A 27536-nucleotide genomic window follows, 5' to 3' on the forward strand; every position below is an offset into this window, starting at 1 on the left:
CTATTGGAGAAAATTTGTGATTGATTTTTTTTTTGATGATTTATCTGCAGAATTATTAATTCAGTAATCTACTCTTGTTCTCATTTTAAATTGTTCTCATTATGTAAGGAGTCAATGCTAAGCCTAATTGTTTATGGGAAAATGATTATGGGAAAATGATTATTCCGTTAACTTGCCACAAAACACAGATTATCAGTTGGTCACTCAGACAGTATGTATGTGAGAAAAAAAATAAAATAAATACATATATTCTTTTTTTTTTTAAATCATCTGTTCTGTCTTCTATTTCTCTGAATGATGTACCTCTAGTGTTATAGTATTGTCAAGTCAGCAAAAATACAAATAAAACGTCTGGTGAATTTGATTTCAAAGTAAAAGTTCTCAAAGCGATGCATTACACCTATACATATAGTAACACATATACAGTAGCCTACAATATAGTGTATGTGCAAAAGAAATCGGTTTAATTTTTAAAGTTTAAGATAGTGGACAACATTCAGAGTATGACCATGTGTTAAGCAATAGAGTAATTATTTATTTATTTATTAACTGTTTTAAGTTGTCCTGTAGGCCCTGGAATGAAAGTGCTGTAATCAGCACTGAATCTTCTGCTTCAGCCTTGGGGCTGAAGTTGATGTACATTTCAGTCACACTATCAGAATAACCATAGGCAACCCTGATTAGAATGCATGAAAAGTTGACCTTAGTACCTAATTAAAGTAATTAAATTAAATTAAATTAAATTAAATTAAATTAAAGGTTGTGTGCTCCAAGTTTGCCCTGGTCTCAACAAGCCAAGTCTAAATCCACATTCTGAATAATTTCACCATCTCCTGTTTATAATATCAATGCTTTTATTTTGAACTGACCGGAAAAGTAATTATTACTGTTTGCTGTTAGCCTGTGGATTGTATATTGCAAACTGACCAATCACCGCGAACTTAGCCTTGTTGGAAGTGCACTCGTTTTAACCATTTATATTGCCGGGGTGGGCGGGATTCAGGACAACGCACAAAGAATAAATACTCACGTCCGCTGTAGAGATTTATGAGACGACTGGAGACACAAATCGAGTTCACTCAATATGAACACTTCCTTTTAGTTGACACCAGCGAGTGTAAAGGGACAGTGAGTACAACTAGCCGACACTACACAGCAGTAAACTGTATAGAAGACAGCGGGTAAATAATGATTTTAGCAAATATTAGTTGCAGTCAAATGTGTGCTTGCATAACTATGGTTATTTAGGTTGCTAAAGTTTGCTTTGTTTGTTATCTTTACGTTATTGACGATGTTATAATAATGCTAACGTTAGCTAGTTATTGTTTAGGTTACCAAGTTATGCTGAAACTAGTTTGCTGATAGTGGTAACGTTAGTTCTATAATGTCTTAACGTTAACCACTGTTTGATCTGCAAGGCAGGACTTGTGTGTTACCAGACACATAGACAAGTTGTCCAAGCTTTTTGGCTAGCTCATCTTGAAGTAGGACAACTATTAATAGCTTGCCACAGTGCTACTCACTTGTTCAACTCAGTATTATTAGACCGAAATTAATTAATGTTAATTGCCTATTAATTAGCGTTAGTTACACGCGGCTAGCTAGGTAGAATCAGATGATTACACTATCCTACAGCAGCAGCATTGAATGACATTGTGATTCATGGATAAGCCTTTGAACTTCTGTTAACGTTACTTAATTGCTACCTTTGCACTCATTGCAGTTAAAAGAATGATAGAGATAAGAAACATTTGTGAAACTATGCCTAACACTTGCTATTCTGGGTCATGTTCACAGAAGGGCACAGCATGCACTCTGGATGGTCCATTTGTTTTTCCTACAGCCAAGTACTCTGTGTAAGTATTAAAATAATGAATATTTAGTGAAGTGTGTGTATTGTGATACGTGCATGCTAAAGATATGGAACATTCCAAGTAGTTTTCTTCCAGATATATGCTCTATGAACACTAATAGTCAAGACAACCTTTAGCTGCTGTTATCTCAATCTGTATGTTATTGCAAAATTGGAACCCTCCCAACCCGGTCATCCAACACTTGTTTCACAACAGATGTCTCATTTCTACAATCTCTCATACATCAAACACTCGACACTTGTGCTGACTAATTTAACTAAGTTACTGTTTTTTTCTCTTCATCAGATATGACTAAACTTTGAAGACAGATGTGCATTTAGTGAAACGTTATCATCAATCCCCCAGTACATCCATGTGTATAATTTTCTTCAAGTTTGACCCCCGGCCTGCGTCCAAAAATGCCTACAGGTGAGCAATTAACCCATTTAACAATCTTTGATACGTAGCCGGGTTGGCTCAGTGGGTAGAGCAGGCGCACATATACTTGGACCTTGATGCAGAGGTCCAGGGTTCGAATCCGACCTGTGACGATTTCCTCCATGTCTTCCTCTCCCCTTTCTCACCTAGCTGTCCTGTTTTTTTTTACAAAAAAAACAACTTTGATACTTACTGTGCTCAATGCAAAGTACAGTAGTACAGGGAGGGGAATTCCAAAAGAAAGGACTTGTAAGGAACATATATGATGTTAAAACATAGATCACGCTCCCAGAAGATCATGAAATGCATCATGTGCAGAAAATGTATTTAAATTGCATTTGCAGCCCTGGCGTTGTACTCTAGCTACAGCTATGTTGTAAACATTCCCAAATCCTTATAAGAAGTCCTTGAACAAACAGGGGAGCTGTGCTCAAACAAACTACAGCCCCTATACGCCCCTTCGCTCGCATAGAATGGAAGTGAACGGGAGGCAAATTTGCGTTGCGTAGGATGGCGAAAGCACGCCCAGCCCTACTCTGCCTCTGATTGGCCAGTACTTGTTGCCTTCGTTGATTGGATTAGTTAGGTTTAGGCATGAGGAGTGAGATTGGTTAGGGTTATGGTAACAATACCAGGGTAAACCAATCAGAGGCAGAGTAAGCCAGAGTTGGGTGGGTCATGCCTTTGCCATCCTAGGAAAAGGGAGGCGGATAATCGCTGATGTTTATTTTGTGCATGTGCGACCGTGGCTTAAGCAGCAAATGGAGAAACACCAAGATAAGGCTCACACATCATATCACCTGTGCACTTTTGATTTTGGCACTGCAGTGTGTTCATGGGTGTGTTCATGTTCACATTTGAAATCCTAAAAGTACCCACTGTGTCCATCTTGATAAACAATGGTATAAGGCTGTTTTTTACAAGATACTCAATAGGCTGTATTTTTGGAAGGGTGTATATACAAATGATGCTTCTTCTTTTTTTACATGGCTGTATAAAAGAAAAGAAAAAGCTGGGTTTGAATATTTCACTCAGTTTGCATCATATGGTTTCAGTGAAGTGTTGGAAAATGCAGCTACAGAATATATAGATACTTTTTTTTAATATAAGGTGAAAAAAACTTTTCAGGTGTCAAGTCTTGACATCACTGCTGTCATACTCTGACAATGCTGCGATGTTCCCTATTTCATCTTGTTCCAAGATTGTCTTGTGTGCTACTTGGTGCTTTGAGAGGTGCAAACACACACACACACACACACACACACACACACACACATATACACACAGCAGAATAATAGCAAAGGAAAAGAGGTAAAACTATATAGTTTTATCATCTTATTTTAAAAATATGTGAAACCAAGGGTCAACTGATTTTGGAGGTGTCAGTCTTTGCCAGGGCCCAAGTTGTGTATAAGGGGACCTATAGCTTTCTGTATTGGGCACATAATGTACTTACCTACTAGCTATAGAAAATACATCACATATTTTGCTCAGATCGACCATCTTAAAGCGCTGAATGAATATTTGTGCAAGCTCCATGTGCCCTACGCAGCAGTAAATGCTAACTTCTGTCAGTAGGGCGCACAGACCAGTGCACTATGTGCAGTCAATGTGAGTTACGGGGTGATGTCATCTCGAGTCCAGCGCATTATAATCCCCTTGAGCTTGACAGTGAACTTTATACCTGGCCATAGTCCATCTCTGTCCTTCCCTCTGGGAGTCTGAACGGTGCTCAGGAGATCACAGCAGAGGTGTGGTACGAGTTCTGACTCAGACCTGAACCTGGGGAAAGGTGAAACGTACTGTGTCCTCATGTGGTTACGTCAGTGATATATATATATATATATATATATATATATATATATATATATATATATATATATATATATATATATATATATATATAATGACGTGTAAATCAAAAGGATGGTTTTAGACTAAATTGGGTTAAAGGCAGGATTCAAGTTTCATTCAGAATAATTATTACACTCCCACAGCACAGAAAGACAGTAGTAAACTGTACCTACGGTAGCTAAGGGTTAAATGGGTCAGCACAAATGACTAAATCATTACCCACATGCTGAGATTTCTGTATTTCGAAACTCTTCATATCTTTTTTTTTTTTTTTTTTTTTTTTTTTTATTTCAACTTTTTCAGCTGCTCAGAAAAAAAGCAGTGCTGCAATCAACCAACCAGCATTGTAATATGATTTTGACTTGTAATTATAGCACTTCCTTTAGGCTAGTTAATGTCATTGAAATATCAGCAGCTTCACTAGCAGTCCCTAGAGGCTGCTATGTTCATAGCAGCCAAAAAGATGAAAGGGATTGATTAAACAAACAGCTGACATTCTTCATCCCCTTCAGAGTATGATGTTACTCATGGCAATCTGCCAATTAAATTATGATAAGTGCTGTAAGCAAGTTGACATTTTGACCGAACACTGGCTTAAGAGAGAATCTGTCCAATGCCTAAAAGGTTGCTGATGTGTCTTGACCAATGGATGGCTTGCCATAATATTTGGTACAGATATCCAGGGTTCCCAGAGGATGAATCCTCATGACTTTGGTTACCTCTAGCCAGAGATGGGGACTCGAGTCTGAGACTCGGACTCGAGTCGCACTTAAGTCGTACAAACAATGACTTCAGACTTGACTTGCGACTCGACCCAAAAGACTTGACTCGGACTTGAGCTTCTAAACTCGTCAACAACCTGTTTTCATGCAATTATTGCTTTTTAAATCTAAATTCATTCATGTATTTCTATTTTCTTTTATTGGCGCATATACGTTGGGTAAACGTATGACGAGCTGCATGTCCCCGGCCCTTTGCCATAATGTGCAACGTAACGCATGCACTATGCCTTATGTGTGCAGACTCACATAAATGCATTGACGATGGCAACACCAAGTCCTCCCGGAGTTGTGCCTTTTGTCATTAGTTTTGCTTTCAATAACTTGGTAAACAGTGGCAGTAAGCGAGCAGCTACATGCAAGGTGTGTGGCACCGAGATGAATGATGCCGGATCAACAACATTGAACTTCATCAGGCATCTCAGAACGCGCCTAGATAGCTCAGTCACTTGCTAATGTGAAAGAGACGTTAAATGTAGCATATATTATCACAGGTAACGAGCTAACCATCGCAAAGTGTTGTGCTAATGCTGGGAACAGGCACATTGTATCTTTATAGTTGTATCAATATGATGTGACAGACTTAGGTTCATATTTCACCAGGTTGTTGTTGTTGTTGTTGTTGTTAAATAGCAATACAGAAAGTATCAGTTCTCACATGTTTGCACCATGGTTGGTGTATTAACTTTCAAAACAGATGTTTCCCTCACACTTTGAACACTGAAAAATGTAATGCATGATGAGGTTGGGCTTTACAGCCAGTTAGTAACACAGACAAACATGTATTCTTTGGTGCAGATACCAAAATGTTAATAAATACAGTTATGAAATTGAAACAGAGTTCTTAATTTGTGTTTCTTCAGATTGTATTGCAGTAGACCCCATAAAGTTATCCTACAACTGATTTTGATACTGTACTGTATGGATGGTAGCTACAGGACATGCTTTGAATTCTTAAGATTTGAAGTGTTTACAGTGTTGGGGACAGATCAGATGGCCAGAGACTTGAGACTTGACTTGGACTCGAGCTCAAAGACTTGAGACTCGACTTGGACTTCCAAAAAATGACTCTGCCTCTAGCAATAGCAGCCGACTTGATTTTTCACTCATCGAGTGACCCATCTCAACATGTACCAATGTTCGCTCTAGAGGAAAAGTCACACAGTCACCAAAAACCGTTTCCTCTTGGGACAATAACTATCTACAACAAATTTTATTAAATTTCAGCTATTTTTCAAAATACCTTGTATTGGAGCAAATAGTTGATCAAGTGGAAATTAAATGTGACATGATGTTATACCTTATAGCTAACTCTGGTACTGCTAAGGAGCTGTGCATCGTCCCTGTCAAATAAATAAATAAAACTAAATAATGAAAGGTCAAGGGCTGACAAAAAGTATATGGAATTATCCAATGGGAATCATGAATATCCTTGAATACATAGTTCCACATCAAATCTAAAGTGGCTGCTGCCGTGTCCACAGACCACTGTGTTTACTGAATAGACAAAGAATCCGAGTTCAGTATTCATGCAGAGCTTTGATACCTCTCTGCTTCTCACCATCCCTCCTACACGATGCAGCTGGCTGTTACTGTGATCAGAGCTGCACGCATGTGATTCTCCCTCAGGATCTGATAGCAGATGCTCTTTCTCTGGTATAGCATCATTAGTGTTAGCTTTGTTTTCTGGAGCAGCAGTGGCTCACACAGCGCCATGGGAACGGGCTGCCATTAGCCCTCGATGCACAGAGGTCGACCCCTATTAGGTCAGTTTGGTTTATCGGTTTGCTCTTAGCAGCATCCACCCACCCATGATTAATAGGGGGACCATTGCCAAGCTCAGGAGGAACAGATATCTAAAGAGGTCAATAGATATTATTGGCCTTTTTTTCTGGCCTGTGTAGTTTTCCCAAAGGCTATATAAGTGCCTCTCTACAATGTTTAAATCCATATCTCAACAATCTTTTACTCAAATTCTAACATGATGCTCTATATGTTGGTGCTTAGCATGCTTACGTACCATAAAATGCATGTATGTGGGGCGCCCTGCCAGCTCACCTGGTTGAGCGTGCGCCCCATGTACAAAGGCTCAGTCCTTACCTCAGCGGCCCAGGTTAAAGTCCGACCCGTGGCCACTGCAGCATATAATTTCCGCTCTCTCAACCCTTTCCTGTCTTCAGCTGTCCTGTCAAATAAAGGCCAAGAATGCCCAAAAATAATCTTTAAAAAAAAACAAACATGTATGCTTCTCTGCTAAAATGTTAATTCATGTTTACAAAAGTCACATGGTGCAATAGGAAGAGGTCATCTGTTCCTCTGAGCCAAAGAAACATTTTTTTTTTCTGTGTTTCGTAGCTGCTGGGTGAGAAGAGCTGGATGAGGGGTTGTGTGCATGTGTGTTGCTGTGTGAGGATTCAGAGTAGATTACAAAAGCTTAGTGAGGATATATAGCCACTAAGTGATGTTACAGTAACCGTTCCTCGCTGCACAGTTGACGGTAGTGACCTGCTAGTAAAGGCATGTAGAAACTAATGGCTGGTGTTGCATTAGATACAGGTCACACTTTGTAGCTGTTCATGTCCATTAACATAATGACATCATTACTCACCCTGGATAATAATGCAGGTCAAAGTGTAGTGCAGTGCTTAACTGACAGGCAGCTTGTGTCAGACAACGCAGTCCCATTCAAGGTGATTTATTTTAAAATCCAAAGCGACTTACAATTGCTATATATGTCAAAGGTCACACGCCTGTGGAGCAACCAGGGGTTAAGTGTCTTGCTCAGGGACACATTGGTTGATGTATCACAGTGGGAATCGAACCCAGGTCTCCCACACCAAAGGCATGTGTCATATCCACTGCACCATCACTACCCCTTAAGGTTTAATTTTGTTGAGCTCTCTGTTTTAGCTACAGAGTGAGGCATCTCACTTCTGTTCCATCTTTGTTGGGAGTCGGACATGCTCAGTAGCTAGGTAAGGACTACTAGCCAGTCAGAAGCAGAGTATGAGGGCGTGCCCTGACAGTAGCTAGGTAAGGACTACTAGCCAGTCAGAAGCAGAGTATGAGGGCGTGCCATGCTAGCAGCTAGGTGAGCATTATAACGTGTGTTCCAAAGTGACCACGTTTGTCTCTGAAGTAAAGGCTGGACTACAATAGAGCTGTTTGGAGCAGTTTGTGAACAGTGTTTTCTGTTGGAGATGGTAAGTCCCTTTGGGGTGGACTTTGGTCTTTTTCACTTTGTAAACCTATAACATAATTTTCCACACTGTCTCACGGCGTCATCTACGGTGTATTCTGTATTGGCTTGTTCACTATTTACTGAAGCTATATGATGTTTACACTGAGTGAAATATTCAAACCGAAGACTCAAAAAAACAAAAAAAAGATATAGATTTTAGACAAACATCTGAAATGTGAGAATGTAAAGTATAAGATTTTGTAGGATGAATTAGTAAATATCATAACATCAGTGTTGATATAACAGTATGATAGTTACAGTAGCATGAATTTTGTCCACATCACCCACCCTTCTCTAAGTAGATTTTTTTTAAATGCACTAAAAAGGAAATCAAAAGCAATTACACCAACCTGCTGTATTATACTGACACAGCTAGTACACAGAAACGTATCTTTACTCTCCTCTCTGGTTATCTGTAACTTTTATATTGGCTTGTCCTTTACCTGTCGCCTTCATTTTGATCCTTCCTTCTTTGGTCATCATCACAGGACCTCGGGCCTTTTGTATCCTCTGCGTCCTTTCCAATCAGTTTGTTATTAGATATTGCTACACATGGTTTTCATCAACTAATTCAAGCAGTCAGGTATACATGAACTCCCCTTTTTATTGTGTCTGCTCCTAAAACAGACACTTCCTGAATGTAGCGGACAGCAGACAAAAGGTCAAAACAAAAAAAACAGTGACAGGGGAAATCGAGTAACATAAGTAGGCAATAATCGATTATGGTCTGTCACTGCAGCGATGCAGAATTGTCCAGGTCCGCATCGCGATGCATCGATGCAATGATTCATTTCAACACCCCTAGTAACGGCCCGTCTTGTCTAGAGCTGAAGATCTTTGCCTATCATTTTACACGGGCTCGGGCCGGGCTCGGGCTGGTGCTCCAGGTTGCGCGGTAAATGAGCGGTCAGGTGATGCGTTTTGATTAGCGTGTAAATGGATGCTGAGGAGGTGAAATGGAGACTGGCCTCTGGAGGACTTATTTTATTTCTTTGTTCCAACTTCCAAGTGGCCTATAGCCTATTTTAGTCATGAATAAATTATGTTAATTTTTTTTTATTATAATGACTCATTCTTGACAAAAGGAAAAAGAGCTGTGTGCACATTTGAATAATGTCGGGCTGTAAACGGGTTCGGGCTTTTAAAAAGCTGTCAATCAAAATGTATTTGTCGGTCTCGGGCCTTGTCGGGCCTAACCTTTAAGGCCCTATTACAGCTCCAGTCTTGTCTGTCTTCCAACTCATTAGCTTGTGGGATGGGATGTCATGAATTAGTCGTTGATAATGGATCTGCTGTTGAGACCAGCAATGGCCTTCTGTAATACCTCATTGATTCACATCGCGAGCAAATAAACAAGACTCACTGAATGAACGAAGATAACCCGACAACCTCTGAACCCCTGTCCCTCGCTCCCCCTCCGCAGGCTAATTTTGGCTGCAAACCGAGATGAGTTCTACAACAGGCCGTCCAAAGCTGCAGACTTCTGGGGGACCAACAGTGAGATCCTCAGCGGTAAGTCTGTACATTTGAGTCCAGCTCACCACACACCATTTCACTACATCACAAATACACATTTGAAAAATAAATAGTAAAGCACTGAATGCCACTAAATGAATAACTTCTTGCCGGTCTTCTTTTAACAGGAGAGAATTGGTACACATGGAAAAAGTTAGACCAGTCATTTGTGCAGGCTTTGGCCTTTATTCAACCAATTAAGTTCCCAAGGTTGGAAGGCTCTTTTGCCAGGATGACTTGGCCAAAATGGTTAAAAGTTGCAATCAAAACAACACTATCAGGCAACGGATAATAGAGCTGCAAAGATTAATCGGTTGATCAATTATTCGTCAGTTAATCACCAACTGTTTTGATAATCAATTTCGGTTTGTGCAATTTTTTTAAAGAAAAAAAAGTAAAAATTCTCTTAAATGTGAATATGTTCTAGTTTCTTCTCTCCTCTATGACAGTAAACTGAATATCTTTTGAGTTGTGGACAGAACAAGTCATGTGAGGACATCATCTGGGGCTTTGGGAAACACTGATCACCATTTTTCACAATTTTCTGACATTTTAGAGACCAAACAACTAATCGGTTAATCGGGAAAATGATCAACCGATTAATCGACAATGAAAATAATCATTAGTTGTAGCCCCATACAAATTTTCTCGATGAAGAGGAATTTGTGTTACATCTTGACAGATGGAATATGTGTTAGACTTTAAAACATATGTCTCTTGGCTCTGTAACTATGTGAAAATGCAGCAGATGTTGGCTTTTTAGCCATGGTTTATTCAAGGATACATGGGTTTCAATAATCGAGGGAAAATCTGTGTGCCACTTCAGAATCCAATTCTCCTCTACTCCGTCACAGGATATCCCCACCCGCAGTAAACTATATTTAATTGACTGATGTCCAATACACATTATAGCCAAGCAGAGGAAATCAATCACCTGGCCTTTTTTTCCTCTGAAGGCGGAAACGCAGAGATAGCTTCGTTGTTCGTCAGTCTCCTTTTCCCCTCTGTAATAGAGGGGTCAGGACTCCAGTAGTGGGTCCTTAATTGATGGCTGCTTTTATGCGGTGTGACAGGAATAAATGGCTCTGCCTTATCTGCGGGGCCGGGGGGTGCGGAGGCAGGGCCCTGAAGGAGACACAGCATGACGCAAAGAGAAGTAAGTTATAGCTCCCAGTGGGATCAGGCTTGCTTTCTATCTACTCCCAGAGGAGTAAGACCGCTTGGCTGCCGTGGTCACTGTCACTCTAAGTGGACCTGTCTTTATTGATCACCAGGAAGTGCAGTAGACATGCAGTCTACCTTTCCCATGTCATGCGAAGAAGAGGTATGTGGAAAGATAACAGATTCATTGATCGATTGAGTTTATTTAACCCTTGTGTTGTCTTCGGGTCAAATTTGACCCATTTTCTAAATGTCTATATCAGAAATATGGGTTTCTTTTTAACTTGCTAATTTTAATTAACCAAAAATAACATGGATGGATGATTCCATACAACCATCTCTAATTTCATTGAATTTGGGGTGTTTGTTAAATTTTTTGCATTTCAAAAAGAAATTGAAACGTTTTGAAACAGTATCCTCGCTGAACATTGACATATACCAGTCTGTGATTATCCTTCCTTTAATATTAGTCTAAATAATTTATAATTTCTGCTTTTTTAACTCAAGGATTAGGTATAATTTCTTATAAATGAGGTTTATTGACCATGAATTCCAAAAATAAGTGTAAAACTGGTAATAAGTTGGTGTTAGTGGTGTTCATACGTGGTAGTGAAAAGAAGTGTAAAACGGCAACAAAAAAAGCGCCAAAAACATTGAAAAAATGCCCCAAAATTTTCGATAAAAGGGCCAAAAACGCCACTTGGCCCGGGAGGACGACAAGTGCATGGTCCAATGGAAGACAACACAAGGGTTAATCACTGCCAAAGCTACACACGAGGGTAGTCCAATCAAAAGACAGATCAAAGGATGTACTCCTCCTATACTGATCTTTTTATGTCAATAACGGTCAATGGAGTATTTCATTAGGTGTGTCTTAATGCAGGCTAGTTCAAGTTCAGTATCTTTTCTTTCTTCCTTTGCCCGCCTTTCGCGTTCTAAGGACGCCAAGGAACGTTCCCCATTGTCGTGAGACAAACGTTGTAAATGAAAAAAAGAGTTAACCTATGAGATTAAGGTCTATGTTCAGTAATGCTTACACAGGTCTATAATTTGCTAGTCTATATCGACAACAATTCATTTAGGGGATTGCTCCGGTGCTGCCGGAAGATCTGCCGGATGTCCGTTCCCTTCCTCTTCCTTTGTGTTGGCGTTCTAAACTCTGGTGGATTTCTGAGGACTATGGTTAACTGCTCCTCAGATCTGTCCAATCTGAGTTTTCTGTTGCACGACTAAAACAACCTTTGAACGTACACACATTCCACCAAAACAAGTTCCTTCCCGAGGCTGTTTACCAGCGGCACTGTTATTGCATCCGGTGCTTAGCGAACCCAAGACGTTTGTGATTGGTTTAAAGAAATGCCAATAAACCAGAGCACATTTTCCTCCCATCCCAGAGTGCTGTGGAGGAAAAATACAGTACTATCATAAGGAAGACTTACTTACTGGACCTGTGTTGAACATAGGGTTCTTAAACCATTGTGTAAAATCAGCAGAAACCTGGGAAATGACTTTACTTAATGGATACTAACAGGGTATTGAATGTTGTGGGAATTGTTCAAAAGTATGGAGGAAACACTGTATTTTTTAAGAGTTATTTATAACTCTTATAATGGCTTTTAAGAAACATTTGACTACTTTTGTGTTAACCAGGCCTGGACCTGGAATGTAGTAAGGAGGGAGGATCATGGCTGGGGATCAGCAAGCGGGGCAAGCTGGCTGCAATCACCAACTACATGGAAGGACGTCTCAACCCCGATGCACAAGGAAGAGGTGAGCCAGCCATGAAAAAGTCACAAATATATTATTCACTAATCAAATGCATCCATAGTCTCCACAGACTCCTGTGAAGTATGAAGAATGTTGCTTACACTTGTAGATTTATTTGATAACTTAACTGGTCCTAATAGTCTACTCATGCAATTTCTTTAATAGGTTGGTACTGTATATTTTATCATTCACCCTTTAAAGCGCAACATTGCATTTCTGGCTGCATTTTGAAGGGTCTTGTGGAACCATTTGTGCTGCAAGTTTCACATATCTACTGTATCTTTTTTATTATTTATATGTACATATTTTATATGCATTATTAACAACTAGGCTGGGTTTATTGAGTGCTAAATTTAAGAACCATTTCTTTTAACCTTTGCCGTTCTGCAGGATTTCTAGTGTCTAACTACCTTATGGACAAGGATCTGGACTGCTACTCTTACCTGAAGAAGGTGTCGACAGAAAGCCACCTGTACAACGGCTTCAACCTCATCACCGCGGAGTTCAAGTGAGTGAAAGGTGTGGTGAAATCTATCTTAAGTGTATAGTCCATTCACTGGTAAAGCTTAGTGAAAGATGTATTAACATCATGAGAATCTTTACACTGAGATTTAGTTGCGAGAAGAAACGTTTGTCTTCCAGTAAGCAGCCATACTCGCAACCTGATACATTTTACAAGTTGGAATTTATTTCAGAGTTAGAAAAAAATACGTAATGTAGCCACCTTAGGCTGTCGGATGTTCAGACAAGTTCTTTACTGCACTGTTTTGGTGTCATGAAGTGATATCTGCAAATGCTTGTGCACTAAAGGAATCAAACTCAGTTTGTTGAGAATGGACTATAACTCTGTTCCTCTGAATTCTGGCCTTACCTTGGAATGAAACCGCAAAGGCAGCGTCTTCATCTCTGGAGTGCTAAGAAGGCAGAACTGAAAAAGAAATCTAGGCTGTTGAGCTGTGAAAGAGCCAGCATTAAAATTCTGAAGAAACACCTGTTCATGTTTCAGGGTTTCAGACAAATGAAAATCTTGACAGCATTAAAAATGATGAGGTTTTTTTTTCTTTCTTTTTTTTCGCCTCGCCTGCTTCACCAGCCCGACTGACTGAATTTGGTGAAGTGAGAGAAATCAAAGTGGGATCAGTGCACACAGAGATAGTTGTCATGGTGGATGCCCCTGTAGACAATTGGCATGGAAATGGGTCTCAGTTTCTGCCAGCGAGAGGTTGGAGGTTCAGCTCCAACATACAGACACACCAGACTGTATCCCTGGAGGGGGGAGTTTGATGTCATGATCTGTGTATCCTGGTAACATGGCCTCAAGGAGGATCTCTTCTCAAGACGAGTTTTTATGCTTGTCCCGCCCTTCCTCCACGTTGTTTTAGCATCACTTTAAGGTTAGAGAGATACATTGGTTTTCTGCTCTATTAATAGTAATTATAATACATTTTATTTATATAGCGCTTTACATGGTACTCAAAGACACACAAAAGACACAGTAAAACCAGCACATATAGCACATTAAAAACATATAAGCAATAAAACCAACACATAAAACGAGCATATCTGGTGAGAAATGTAAGACTATTGTATGTGGAAAGCTAATCTGAAGAGGTGTGTTTTGATGTGAGTGTTTTGAATGTTTCCAGGTCATCATTAGGCTCATAATATCATTTTTAGAAAGAATGATATCAGCTAATCATTGCTTCCTACCTCCATTACGATAGTGTTTTTTTTTTTTTAGATAGATAGATAGATAGATAGATAGATAGATAGATAGATAGATAGATTCTTTTTTTGGGCATTTCCACCTTTTTAATGGACAGGACAGCTAGGTGAGAAATGGGGGAGAGAGGGGGAAGACATGCAGGAAATCGTCACAAGTCGGACTCAATCCCTGGACCTCTGCGTCGAGGCATAAACCTCTCAGTATATGTGCGCCCGCTCTACCAACTGAGCCAACCCGGACTCCAATACGATAATTATAATGCAGTTTACTGAAATAATGGATCCTCAACAGAGTTGACTTTCTTGTTATGAGATGCTAATCTTTTCCCTTGGCCTTGCAAATAAAGCTGGGTCATATTACTACTGTAAGCAGTAACGAAAAGCTAGTTATCTGGTCATGCTAATGTTTTCCACCTCCATTCCTTATAATATCGCCCCTTGTATTTTTTGTTGTTGTTTGAAAAGGCCCAAAAAGATGCCACCCTCCGATTTCTTTAAATGCTGAGTGTCTCTCATAATACAGCCCCAGGCTTCAACGTGTGAAGAAATCCAGAAGCTTGACAGACCTGCCGTGCCTAGTTATGGTTGCTAAGCATCAATTGGACAATCGCTGTTTGGGAGACGGATTTAGTGAACGGACAATTAAGTTAAAAACACGATCAGTTTCTTGGATTCCAAAAAAAAACTTGCAAGTTTTCAAATGACAATTTTTAGTCTTCCCTGGTCCCAGGTATTTAATATTGCAGCCTCAGTCCATATCGGTATTATTTCAGCCTTTGAAAATCCCTTTTTTCCCTCTTGTCACATAGGCCTAGACAGCAGCTAGATGGCTTGGCTGTTGTTTCTTTGATATGTTTAAAAGCTGTTTTATGCTTCTGCGTCAACTCCACGCCATCGCTCCTACGGCGTCGTGACCCTTTCGGAGTTCTGCGTTGGGGTTGCTTTGCATCGCGGTGCATTTCGCCGCCATAACGCTAGGGGGTGTCGCCTGTGTCGCTCACCACCAAAACGGTACTCAGAATGGCAATCCCCATAGACTGTCGTGCTAAAATATGAATCTTATTTGTTTGGCCTTTTCTTGCTTAGATTTTGTAAAAAGTATCGAGAAATAGACCCAGTAAAATCCATTGACCTAGTTACTGTAACCAGAAAACAAGTCTGAGGTTATTTGCGAGGTGTCTGCCAGCCAGTTTATGTTATGTTAGCAAGCTAACTTTAGCACAACTGCCCACAAAGTACTGCTTGCTGGCGAAGTGCTAATTTCAAAACGTTACTGACATATAGACACTTTACAAACGGATAACCCCGTCATTGTAACAAAATATGTCTGAGATTATTTGCAAAGCTTATGTCAGTGAACTAGCATGTTGCTGCTCCCCACAGTAGGCTGCTTGAAACACCGACTATCAACACACAGGACCAGTTGACCAATCACAGTCCTTGCGGTCTGTGTCGCCTTAACGCGAAGGTACAAATTTTTGGAGGTGCACGTCGAGCTATGGCGGAGAGCTCGGAGACGGGTTCGCGACGACGCAGAGGGGTCTGCGGGGGTACGCCGTCGATTCGACGCAGAAGCATAAAACATCCTTAAGCAATCAAAATATGCAAATGTCCTTGTTAAGACCGGGAGCTGTAGTTGTGCCTGCGCTGCCCCAGTGGCATTCCTTTTTAAATGAAAGAATAAGGTGCCACCCCACCCTCACCGTGCTGTCATCTGAGGCTGAAATCACTCAGCAGAGCATCGTGCTATGAAAATACTGTGTTTGTTTCTCTCCTCAAATACCCATCTGCTGGGTGCTGCGTTCACTGCAGATAGAGATGACACACAGTGACTGAAAGCAAGCCTTCGTCTTTTTTATAAACAGCGTCATTACTAGCCTATTTGTTTTCCAATGTGGTGTGCCCAGCTGCTCCGAGGAAATAAGGCGTCTAGTTTCTTTTCCGGATCAATAACTACATCTGGTGGATAGAGAGTAGCACTATATTACAATTAGAGGATCTCTCATTCATCTGTAACCAGCTACATGATTTATGATGGGGCGGTAGTGGGAGACACAGTGTGCTGGCCATTTTTAAACAGTGTTTGTCTTTTTAAATATTTTTTGGGGCATTTTTAGGCCTTTTATTTTCACAGGACAGATGAAGACATGAAAGGGGAGAGAGGGGGGGAATGACATGCAGCAAAGGGCCGCAGGTCGGAGTCAAACCTGCGGCCGCTGCGTCGAAGAGTAAACCTCTATATGTGCACCTGCTCTACCAACTGAGCTAAACCGGCCACTTCACTCCGGGTTTTTGAGAGTGTGTGTAATCACCTTCACTGTGATGCAATGAGTAGAAAGGGTGTACACTTAATACAGAACCCAGAGGCATTCATGTATTCCACTCTGGCCATAATTTATGTATTGCTTCTTTTAAATTGTGATGCTTGTTAAACCAATCCTGCCTCCATTAATAATCCATGACCATGTTGGGTTGAGTTGTACATGCAAGTGATTTGGTCAGTGGCATCGTACCGAGCCTTCCCTCCGTGGAGCTAATACCATGAATATTTCCTTTTTGATCTCAGATCATCTCTGATTGATGCTCTCAAGGCTCCTTTTTTATAGACTTTTCTATAGCTTTGGTTTTTGATCTGATTTCATGTCACTCTTACTTTAAAGTCAATGCCCAGATATTATCCATTTTAAATAATATTTCGTCTGATGTTTGCCTGCAACCAAATGCCCCGCTTAATGCACTTTCAGTCAGGCAGAGTGTGGCTGCTTTATCAAAACAACTTTAGAATGTGGTTCAATCTTATGGTCTCAAACCATGTGTTGTAATTCTTGGCAGAAACTAGTTTGAGCTGAGAAAGACAAACAGCAGAGCACCAGATACGCACATTCCAGAGTATCAGGGGTGGATGAACTCTCAACATTTTAAAGACTATGAATATTTGTTTTTCCAAGCGCTACTAAGATTACCTGTTGGAAAATCACGTTCTCTTTGAGTAAAATAGAACATGATTATGTACCCAATAGAATTAGAAGTAGATGCTCACAGTAAATAGCTCAAATATAGCCTGCATTGTTCATTGAGGGAATTCAGATGTCTGAAAATTGCCACAAAAATCGAAATACTTGTGATTTTAGCTTTACCGTTGTTAGCATGCGGTCATATAAACCATCAGGAGAAGATCTTAATCCCACTATATTTTCCTGCCTTTATCTTTCCATGAAACCAAAGTTCAATTCAATTTTATTTATAGTATCAAATCATAACAAGAGTTATCTCGAGACACTTTACAGATAGAGTAGGTCTAGACCACACACTATAGTTTACAAAGATCCAACAATTCTAGTAATTCCCCCAAGAGCAAGCATTTAGTGCAACAGTGGCGAGGAAAAACTCCCTTTTTAGGGAGAAACTTCGGACAGACCCAGACTCTTGGTAAGCGGTGTCTGGCGGTGCTGGTTGGGGGTGTGATGAACAGTGGCAATAACAGTCACAATAAAGATAATGGAACAGTGACTACAAATGGTAGTCGTAGTAGTTCATGTCATAGCAGGGCACTACAGGGCGTTACAGGATGTAGCGTGGCATAGCAGAGCATAGCTGGACGCAGCAGGACGCAGCAGGGTTCAGCAGAGCGTAGCAGGACACTGCAGGGCACCGCAGAGCGTAGCAGGGTGTAGCAGGGAGTGCGGCAGGACCACGGCGACAGCTGCAACCAAGATCTTGGTGCCATCCTAATCCAAGGAAATATGCTCGGCGAAAAAAAAAAGCATAAGGACTCCAGGGAGTAAACTCCCCAGAGCTAGGTTAGTAACAAACATTTCTGGGACAAGGATGCACACAAATGGAAAGAGAGAGGAGAGAGCAGCTCAGTGTGTCAAAGGAAGGAAGTCCCCCGGCAGTCTAGAACTATAACAGCATAACTAAGAGAGACAGGTTAAGGAGAGGAGCCTGGTCGGGCTAGAACTCTCCCCAACCGGATCAGGCTGTACTGGCCTGCCTCCCTTTACTTTGATTATATTATTGATTATATGGTAGATGAATCTGACAACTATGAAGAGAAGCAGGCGGGCCGGGCTAGGTGGACGCTGCAACTCCTCACTCCCTAACTGTAAGCTTTATCAAAGAGGAGGGTTTTCAGTTTATTCTTAAATATGGTGCTAAAGGAAAAGTCAGGGAATCTCCAAAGTCATTAGGATTCATCCTCTGGGAACTAAAAATATCGGAACCAAGTTTTATGGTAATCCATCCAACAGGTTTTGAGCTATTTCACTCGGTGGTGGACTGACTGACAGATCAACGTTGCCATCCATTGAACCATGAAGCTATCATGGCTAAAATGAACACCACATAAAACAAGTGTTTTATCCCCCTATTCAATGCCTTTAATGTCTGCATGTGTTGCTGTACACGCACAGATGTGTGTGACTGGATACGAGAGTACATGCTGTCCTTACCCAGGAGCCCCCACCGACTACCCATCTACATTCTGAACTGATAATGTCGAAAGCTCATCCAACCATCTCCGGGCAACTACTCCACAGCTGGCGATGGGGAAACTGCTCTGCAGCTTCGGTATAGAAGACTCTTCATTAGATCGTCTCCCAGCTAGCATACTGATTACCTCTCTTACTGAGATCTGAAAAAGCCTGTTTTCGACTCTTCCCTCCTCGTTCTCAGTCTGCCCTGTGGTCTTGACCTCCTGCTGTTTCCTCATCTCAGCCCAAATCAACCCACAGCACCCCTTGATGGGAGTTTCGATATTCTAGCCAGTTTCAAATAGCAGAAATAGAGCTATCCCTCTGCAAATCCTCCACCTGCTACCACCACAGTCAATTTGATGCATATCACAGAGCAAAGTGTAAACATAAACACCAGGACCTTTTCAGGCATTGTTGAGTTCAGGGCCATGCTCAAACTAGTTTTTCCGACATTGGGTTTCCCCTTCAGCAGAACTGACAACAGGTTAAAAGTTTTACAGATTCATCAGTTTCCCTTCAAGTTACAGTGCCATCTGCTTCCCACTGAGCAGCTACTGTGTACATGCATGTATAAGGGGTGACTGCTATCACCCGAGTCAACATTGGCCAGTGCTGCTGTGTTCATAGTAACCATAGGAACTCAGGGAAAGCAGTTGTTTATTCAGACTGTTCAACTGGGTTTGGGTACAAGTTGGAAGCAATATCAAGGTCTTTGATTAGTTGTTGTCAGAGAGACAGTGTAGTGTCAACCTACAGCTTTGAGTGTTCTCTCACAGCTGCTTGGACACATTGTCCTGCCGTTATAAAACTCTCTGCTCCAGGAAGTGTGTGTGTGTGTGTGTGTGTGTGTGTGTGTGTGTGTGTGTGCGTGTGCGTGTGTGTGTGTGTGTGCGCGTGTGTGTGTGTGTGGTCCAAAAACCGGGGAATACAGTATACTTGTGGGGTCTGCACAGCCTTGTGGGGCCCAAAATGCTGAACCCCACAAGGTTAAAGGGCTGTTTGAGGGTTAAGACTTGGTTTTAGGATTAGGGTTAGAATTAGGTTAGGGTGAGGGTAAGGGTTAAGGTTAGGCATTAAGTTGTGATGGTTAAGGGGCTAGGGAATGCATTATGTCAATGACGGGTCCCCACAAAGCTAGTGAAACAAACGTGTGTGTGTGTGTGTGTGTGTGTGTGTGCATTCCTTCAGTCTTTAGTTGTTTGTAATGTACTGACTAATCAGATGAGACTATGATTACTCAGTCCAGTCACCCCACCTACGTGCATGTTAAAAATTCATTGTCACGTCACACCATCTCTTACCTCATTCTGTTTATGTAGTTGGGTTGACCTATTAGATAACGATCCTCGCTGCTTCCATTACAATTGGCCGAGGAAAACAAGAAGCATTTCATTGTATCAAGTAAAGTTTAACTTTGATGAGCAAATAAATGTACTAAAATCTTTCTTAAAGGTGCTGTAGGTAGGATTGTGAGGATCCAGGACTTAGCCAAAAAATTTGAACATCAACAACTTCTCAGTCCCTCCCCCCCTTTCCACTAAAGCCCAAAACGGTCTCCTAAGCCCCTCCCCCCACAAGGGAGAATGAATGTGTGTGTATGAGCAGTGATTGACACACAGTTAGACACCCCCCCTGGCCCTGATTGGTGCATCTGAACAGGGAGCTGTGGATTTTTGCAAATTGCACTACAGGCTGTAGGTGGTGCCAGAGGAGCCAATTTTTTTTCATGTAGTTCTACTGGAACATAGGGTCAGTTTCAGCAAATATGACAGAAAGTTAGTTTTATAAGTCTTACCTACTGCACCTTTAACATGAAGTGGTACATCTTTCTTGTGCTTAAACCAAAAAATACGTCTCAACTGTAAACCCTGTAGTCAACTTGTTTTTCACATTCATATACTGTGGTATGAAACAGATATGAAATCTTTGTTAATGGGCTGGGCAAACCTTTTTTTGCTTATAATATATGGTATAGACCAAAGGCCCGATATGTATTTTGGCTTCTAAAACAATCTGATAAAGTTTGTGGCAGAGCAACAAGCCCAGCAGCATATTATATTCCTGTCTTGCCAGCTCTTGACTGGGAAACTTTCCAAGTTAGATGTTGAAGCAGTGTTGCGCCACATTTCAGATTGACTGATGCCACTGGTATGGCTGTCATAAAATTGACATACAGTAAAAAAAAAAAAAAAAATGAATTCCCCTGCTGGTTCAAAGGATTTGGTCCTAATTTATTATTCACTCTCCTGTACCAAAGCCGTCACAGCTGCCCTTGATGTCAGACAGATTTTTTCAGACTGAATAAATTCCCTCTAACTGAGGACTTTGCAAAGAGATCGAACACCGTAACTAAATGGCTTTGTGGTAGTGAAAGTTGTTTGCAGCACTAATTTGTATTTTGAAACATTCATTTTACCCAGTTGCTCCTTTTAGGATAGATTTAAATGCTGCAATTAACTATAGTGTTAGGTATTTTTACCAATTTGCCGATGAAACAGGCTTCTTCATTCCAATTGCAAAGAAAATCAGTCATCAAAGAATACCGTATGGTGCACTGTTGATATTCTCTTTCACCCTGAGCACTCATTTTACAGGATTCCCTCAAGAGTGCTTCTTTGAACATCATCTTCTCGCTGTATTTATGTTTATTTAAAGAGCATAGAAGCATTGTGACTCACTCTTGACACAGCCTTCATAATTAGACATAAACAATGTAATCATCACTAAATGCAATCTGCAATTTTCTGTCTTACTGTGTCCCATGTAGGGCCAAACAAGACATTGTGTGTTACTATGGAAACAGAGGCAGCCCTGAACCCATCCATCTAAAAGCAGGTCTGTGTTTTTACTATGGTTGCTGTAGAAACCGTTCCTTTCACATCATACACCTTCTCTCAGCCTATGGCCCATTCATGATAGCCTGACATTTCCATGTTGATATTGTTGTCAGATTGTCTTTCTGTTTATTGGAGGATCATGTGCCACGAGGTCACCCAACAGAGCTTACTAGTGTACATATTTGTCTGTGTTCTTCATATGCCCCTCAGCAGGAATCTACGGCTTGAGTAATTCACTGCTGGAAACTCCTTGGAGGAAACTGCTGCAAGGCAAGCGTCACTTCACCAGCGTTGTCAGCGACCAGTCCCTGTCCTGCGATGGACTGGTGCAAGAGCTGCTCAGCGTCCTCAACAATGAGGAACTGTGAGTTACGAACACCCACTTTAAAAATTCACACATCATAACAACACATTTCATTCATCTTAGTTTATGAATAATCATATAATAATACTTTGCTTTTCTATTGATTTAAAAGCTTTTCGTTGGATGTAAAGCAATTCTGTGGCTTTTAATATGGATGAATTGCCGTTAATGTTGACATGTAGGGCCCTATTTTAACGATCTAAGCGCACGGCGTGAAGCGTCTGGTGCAGGTGCGTTCAGGGCGTGTCCAAATCCACTTTTGCTAGTTTGACGGCGGAAAAAATTGTGCCGGGCGCATGGTTCAGAAGGGTTGTACTTGGTGTCTTCATTAATTCATAGGTGTGTTTTGGGCGTAACATGCAATAAACCAATCAGAGATCATCTCCCATTCCCTTTAAAAGTCAGGCGCGTTTGGACCTTGGAGCATTGCTATTATGATGGAGGATTAGCACCGTAATATTTTTATTTGTAATCTTTTGCATGTGTGTGTGCTGCTGTGCGTCCCTGTGTGTGTAACAAGCGTAGTGTGCGCGCGCTGTGCACGAGTCTAGGAGCATTTTACTAATTTGTTGTTAAAATAACAATGAAATGCTGCGTTATTGACTTTAGACCAGGTTTTTGTTGGTCAATGGCGCGATCACTTCCCGCTGCCTCAAGATAGCAATACGCCCAGAATGCACCAGAACACACCTCCCTGTAAGTCCAGCGCACAGATGGGCTCAGGTGCGTTTGCTATTTAAACGACGCGGCCGCTGGACGGGAAATTAACAACTGCATCGGTCTTAAACTAGCAAAGACACTCACGTTGGGCTTTGCGCTGCGCCAGGTGCAAATAGAGCCCGTAGAAGTTATTGACATCTACGTTTACTAGGGGTGTGATGAGACACTCAGGTCACGAGACGAGACACGAGATTGGGTTCACGAGAACGATAGGAGATTTTAACACTATTTTAAAGAAAACTTAAATGATGAAATATGACTGGAAAAATAGTCTTTTATTCGAAGGAAGTCACAAAATGAAATGAAAATTGAAACCACGCTTATGTCCGCTTTACCGGCATTGCGGCGTGCGTGCGTGCCGCTTGATGTAACGTGAATTAGTTTTCCGTTGTACCGACGTAATTCTGCAATTGTCTACTGATATCGCGAGACAACTTTTAACCCCAGCGAGAAATTAGGTCGCGTCAACGTTCACTAGTAATATAGGGCTGCAACGATATCAGGAAAATATCTAGGCTAATTGCGATTATTTTGACTGATATTGCGATTGCCATATGATTCACGATATTGGAGGGAATGATCAGTTTTGTATCAATTTTCACATTTTTATTGAAATTAAAAAAATTCAAAGGATTATAGTGTGATTTTTGCGAGGATCTGTACCAAACAAAAAATCTTTAGTCTGTAGGATACGATTTGTAGGCTGGGATATCTGCAGCACCACAATACTTAATTCAGAATGGTTTGACACATATTTTGCCTTTAACGAATATTGCGCACCCCCCTTTGCGAGTTGGATATTGCACTAGTCCATATTGCGAGTACGATAAAATTGCAATTAATTGTGTCTAATCTATAGTAATATGCAGAGTAGTATGTTGATGGTGAACATTGCTATATTTGACCAGGTCATGTGCCATATGTGGGATAAAATGCTGGAGGATTTCAGCATACACACAGCTGGATAGTGTCACTGGAACATGCCAGACATTATAGATACGGTGTCAGGACTGAATGAGCTGTGGTTGGGGATTGCATTTAGCTGGAATCAATGTCGGTTTCCTCTTGATAACACTGTGACTTTTGCATGATGTTATGTTTATGTATAAAGGCACCAAGGCTCAACTGCATGACCTATTTTTTTTGAAACAGTTTTCAGTGAGTTTAGAGAAAGCATGTTCATTTAGGGTTGAGACTGAAATTAGGGACAAGAACAGAGCAGGTTGAGGAACCATTTGTTCAAGGTGTTGCTTGTACATTACATCAGTTTTGGATATTATGCATGAGTCGATCGCTGACTTTAATATACTGCATGGGGAATATGACAGAGAATGATCTATATGCTAACTCATGACTCTAAAGCTTTTCAAAGAGGTGCATTGTGGGTTTGTTTAACAGGAACACACCTGATCCAGCTCAGGAGAGCCAGGGTGATGGTTTAAGCAAGCCGGCGATCCAGGCTCAGTCTGCAGTGTGTGTTCGCACCCCTCATTATGGCACAAGGTCAGTGTCTCCCACCTACGCCTCCTCTCTCTCCTCTCTCCACACCACCCCATTGGCCTGCAGGATCATAGAGAACACAGATCTGTTGCTATACACAAAAAATCCCCAGTGTAATCAATCCTCGACACACAGTGAGCAAACGAAAGGGGATCGTCTGCACTGTGATGTCACGGTCCTAGCAGTGTCACGGTTTTGATTTTAAATGGAAAATCAAAATGAGATTTAGATTTCAATTATCAGAATCAATTGCAGGACCGGCGATTCCCACAGCATTTTTTTCTCTCTCCACCCCCGCCTACTTGCGCATGCCCAAAGAAGACACAGGACAACATTAGCTTACCAGTAGTCTGCAGCTGCACTTTTCTAGACACCACGGCCGCTGCCGGAGTCGGAGATGACGGAGAAACAGAACTGGAAAATCCTCCTGCTTCCCTGAAGTCACCGATGCGGCAACATTTTGCCTTCCCCTAGTTATGCGAACAAACAACCAACATCAAAGCATGTGGGCTCCGACAGGACTTCATAGTGCGTTCAGGTGCACTTCGTTAAACTTATGGTGCATTCAAGTCTGCCTTGTAAACTCTGAGAAACTCAAATTCTTGTTGTAAAGTACCCTTCTGCCATCTAGTGGCTCGTATTGCTGCATTGCTGCCACTGCTTCAAAAAAAGTTTTAAATTGAACCGAATTGTGACCAATCAAAACTAAAATCAAATTGTGGATTTGGAGAATCGTGACACCCCTACACGGTCCTGTAGCCAAAATGTCAGAGGGTCAGTGTTTGCCAGAGCCCTCAAAGTGTCCTTTTAACAAGGCACTGTCTGCCACCGCCTGCTCAGTCTTACTACAGGTGTTTGCTAAATACCTCAAATGTGACTTTTAAAGGGGAACTATGCAGTTTTTTAGCTTAATTTACCTTAACTCAACAGCTTCGGAGTCATTGGAATGGTTATATGACTTTTTTCGGGTTGAATGGTGGCCGTCTCACTTCCCCCTAGCACCTGTGAGCGGAAAAACCACCCTTGCAACTTTGGGCCGGCGTCAGGAAGTATCCCGTGATATCAGGTCTCGCGATGTAATGAATTGCTTCACGGCACTGCACACAACGAGTTTTTCACACTATCGTCATGGTTGAGCCAGCAAATAAGAAGCAGAAAGCTAGGAAAGCATTGTCGGAGGAACAGAGAAAGAGGAAACGGCAGACTGACAGAGCGAGGACTCAGACACTAGTAAACATAGGAGCTGCCAAATATCTATTCCGAAGCTGTAGGAGGAGCTCTAGAGAGAAACCTGCGAGCAAAAAGCAAAGAAATTGCACAAACTGCATAGCGCCCCTTTAAATGATCATAGTTGTCCTTGGTGTCTTCTTTGTTTTCTTTTTTTAGCATTTTAAATTGTTAATTTGAATGTGTTTATTTGTTTGTTTGCTTGTATCCTGTGTCCCTGCCTATTTAGGACCAATACAATTATCCTGATAGATGCAGAAGGCAACGTGTCCTTCACAGAGCGCACCATGCTCAACTGTGACACAAGCAAATGGAGCACCAGTTCTTTCCAGTTCAAACTGCAGGCATAAAGACATGATGGAGGAAACCCACTCTGTGCCTTTCTGCATTACCTTTCCTTCCATCACCCCCCCCAAGCTCCAGTCGACCACAGCAGCTATGTGAACATGTCGGCACAGTAATATGTATTTCTTATTCTTTATTTAAGCTAAAAATGCATTTTTTTTTGAAAATGTGTGCTAATTTAAAAGATTGCCAAAGAAGATTTATAATTTTGTAGAGGAAAATAATTTGACCCACATTTCACAAAACAGCAGGGTTGGGTTGCTTCAAAAAGTCTAGTCCAGTACAGATCGCTGGTAACCTGCTTTAAAATGCAATCATTACCGTCGAGATTAAGATTATTTTAATGCAATCTAATTTATTCTTTTTGGTGTCATATTTTACCTATATGTTGTGGAGTGAACATACAATTTATGCTTAATTTCCAAACTGTTTTTTTTCCTGTTTTCTGTTTCACACAATGGGAAAACATTGAGTCACCAGTATTTTTCTAGAGAACGTGTAATCTGATTTATGTTTACAGTTACTACTTCATAGATTAGAGCTACCAACTACTTTTTAAATGTCTGATTACTGTAACTCCATTACAGGTAATTAATGACTTACATCCCAACCCTGCACAACAGTAGCCTGAGTTTTGGTTACAACAGATGTTGAACGCAAACAGTTTCAGGTTCTGGATCTCTGACCACTTCTACACCTGCTTGACAATAAAACCATTTTTTTCCAAACACTCACATTTGGCTTACCATGTAATGATTGTTGACACAAACACACTGGGAGGAATCCATTTTTTTTAGTGACCACATGTGTTCATTCACCTGCCAGGAGATTTCTGCATTTAATGTATATCAAAAAGAGAGCAGGTTCTTCCTTTTACCGTATGTATTCTGCTCATTGTGTGTGTTAGCCATTTACCCACACGTTACTCTTCATCACTCAGGTGATGCTAATTCAGCAGGAAAAACAAAGCTGTTGAGTGGTTTTAGAAACTCAAACTGGAGAAGGCTTGTGCAAATATTAAATATCTATTATGTATTCCTCTATACTTAATGGACTAAAAGAGTTTTGAAGAGGCATATTTCCACTATCTTGTGGGGAGAGGGGTATTTCAGTGAGGACGCCCATTACCAGTGGCCCCATCGGGTTAATGTCAGCTCCTCAGGGGCCCATGAAAGCACAAGAACCCACACTTTATATTACTTGAATAATGGAGCTTTCATATAGCCATGTGGCTGTCCCAGGTAGTCTACAGCAGACTAGAATTAGCTTTTTCTCTACAAAAAAGCTAATTTAAGATTTTTAACATATGGCATTCTGACACCATGTTACAGTAGGAAATGTACAGGGGCAAATAATAAAATTAGTTACTTTGAGCTACTTTGGTTTCTGGGTCCTCTTTAATGTTATTATTATTGTTATTACATGTTTTCCTTACTATGGCAAGTCAAATGTCTGCTTTGCTCTGTGATAAAGACTTTAATGAACAAGACAAAATGTACATGGCCAACATTCATTTTAAAACGAAAAGATGGAAAAAAGAACTGCTCTTGCATTGAATTTGAGCTACATATTGTGTTGATTTGAGATGCAACACATTTGATGTGTGTTTAAAATCTTCCCACAGGTTACCCTAACTATATAAATACATTTGTGAAACCATCTCCACTAGCCCTGTATTTTAAGTGGTCACTTATCTACTACTGTAAGTGAACAGTGACCCCATCTGGCAAGTTAA

The 27536-nt window shown here is 41.0% G+C and overlaps 1 protein-coding gene across 2 annotated transcripts; it reads left to right on the top strand.

Moving 5' to 3' along the window:
* The first annotated feature begins 933 nt into the window (after positions 1-933).
* Positions 934-26514, top strand: tango2 (transport and golgi organization 2 homolog (Drosophila)). Of its 2 annotated transcripts, none has more exons than XM_031300549.2 (10): positions 934-1181; positions 1798-1856; positions 2160-2282; positions 9589-9677; positions 12492-12611; positions 12999-13116; positions 21576-21643; positions 21856-22009; positions 24128-24232; positions 25686-26514. In XM_031300549.2, the coding sequence occupies exons 3-10, from the start codon at positions 2227-2229 to the stop codon at positions 25804-25806; spliced, it is 831 nt and encodes a 276-aa protein (XP_031156409.1). In that variant the 5' UTR covers positions 934-1181; positions 1798-1856; positions 2160-2226; the 3' UTR covers positions 25807-26514. The 2 variants fall into 2 exon arrangements, with proteins under 2 accessions (XP_031156409.1, XP_031156410.1); XM_031300550.2 differs by having other exon boundaries at positions 21859-22009.
* The last annotated feature ends 1022 nt before the right edge of the window (positions 26515-27536 follow it).

This window comes from Sander lucioperca, chromosome 2 (assembly GCF_008315115.2).
Source record: "Sander lucioperca isolate FBNREF2018 chromosome 2, SLUC_FBN_1.2, whole genome shotgun sequence".
Lineage (NCBI taxonomy): Eukaryota > Metazoa > Chordata > Actinopteri > Perciformes > Percidae > Sander > Sander lucioperca.

What these genes read in the sequence shown, in the direction of transcription:
- tango2 (XM_031300549.2), top strand. Translation starts at nt 2,227, where the DNA reads ATGTGTATAATTTTCTTCAAGTTTGACCCCCGGCCTGCGTCCAAAAAT. An exon ending in CTCATCACCGCGGAGTTCAA is followed by an intron (nt 13,117 to 21,575) that starts GTGAGTGAAAGG and finishes TGTCCCATGTAG; the next exon opens with GGCCAAACAAGACATTGTGT. An exon ending in ACCCCTCATTATGGCACAAG is followed by an intron (nt 24,233 to 25,685) that starts GTCAGTGTCTCC and finishes CTGCCTATTTAG; the next exon opens with GACCAATACAATTATCCTGA.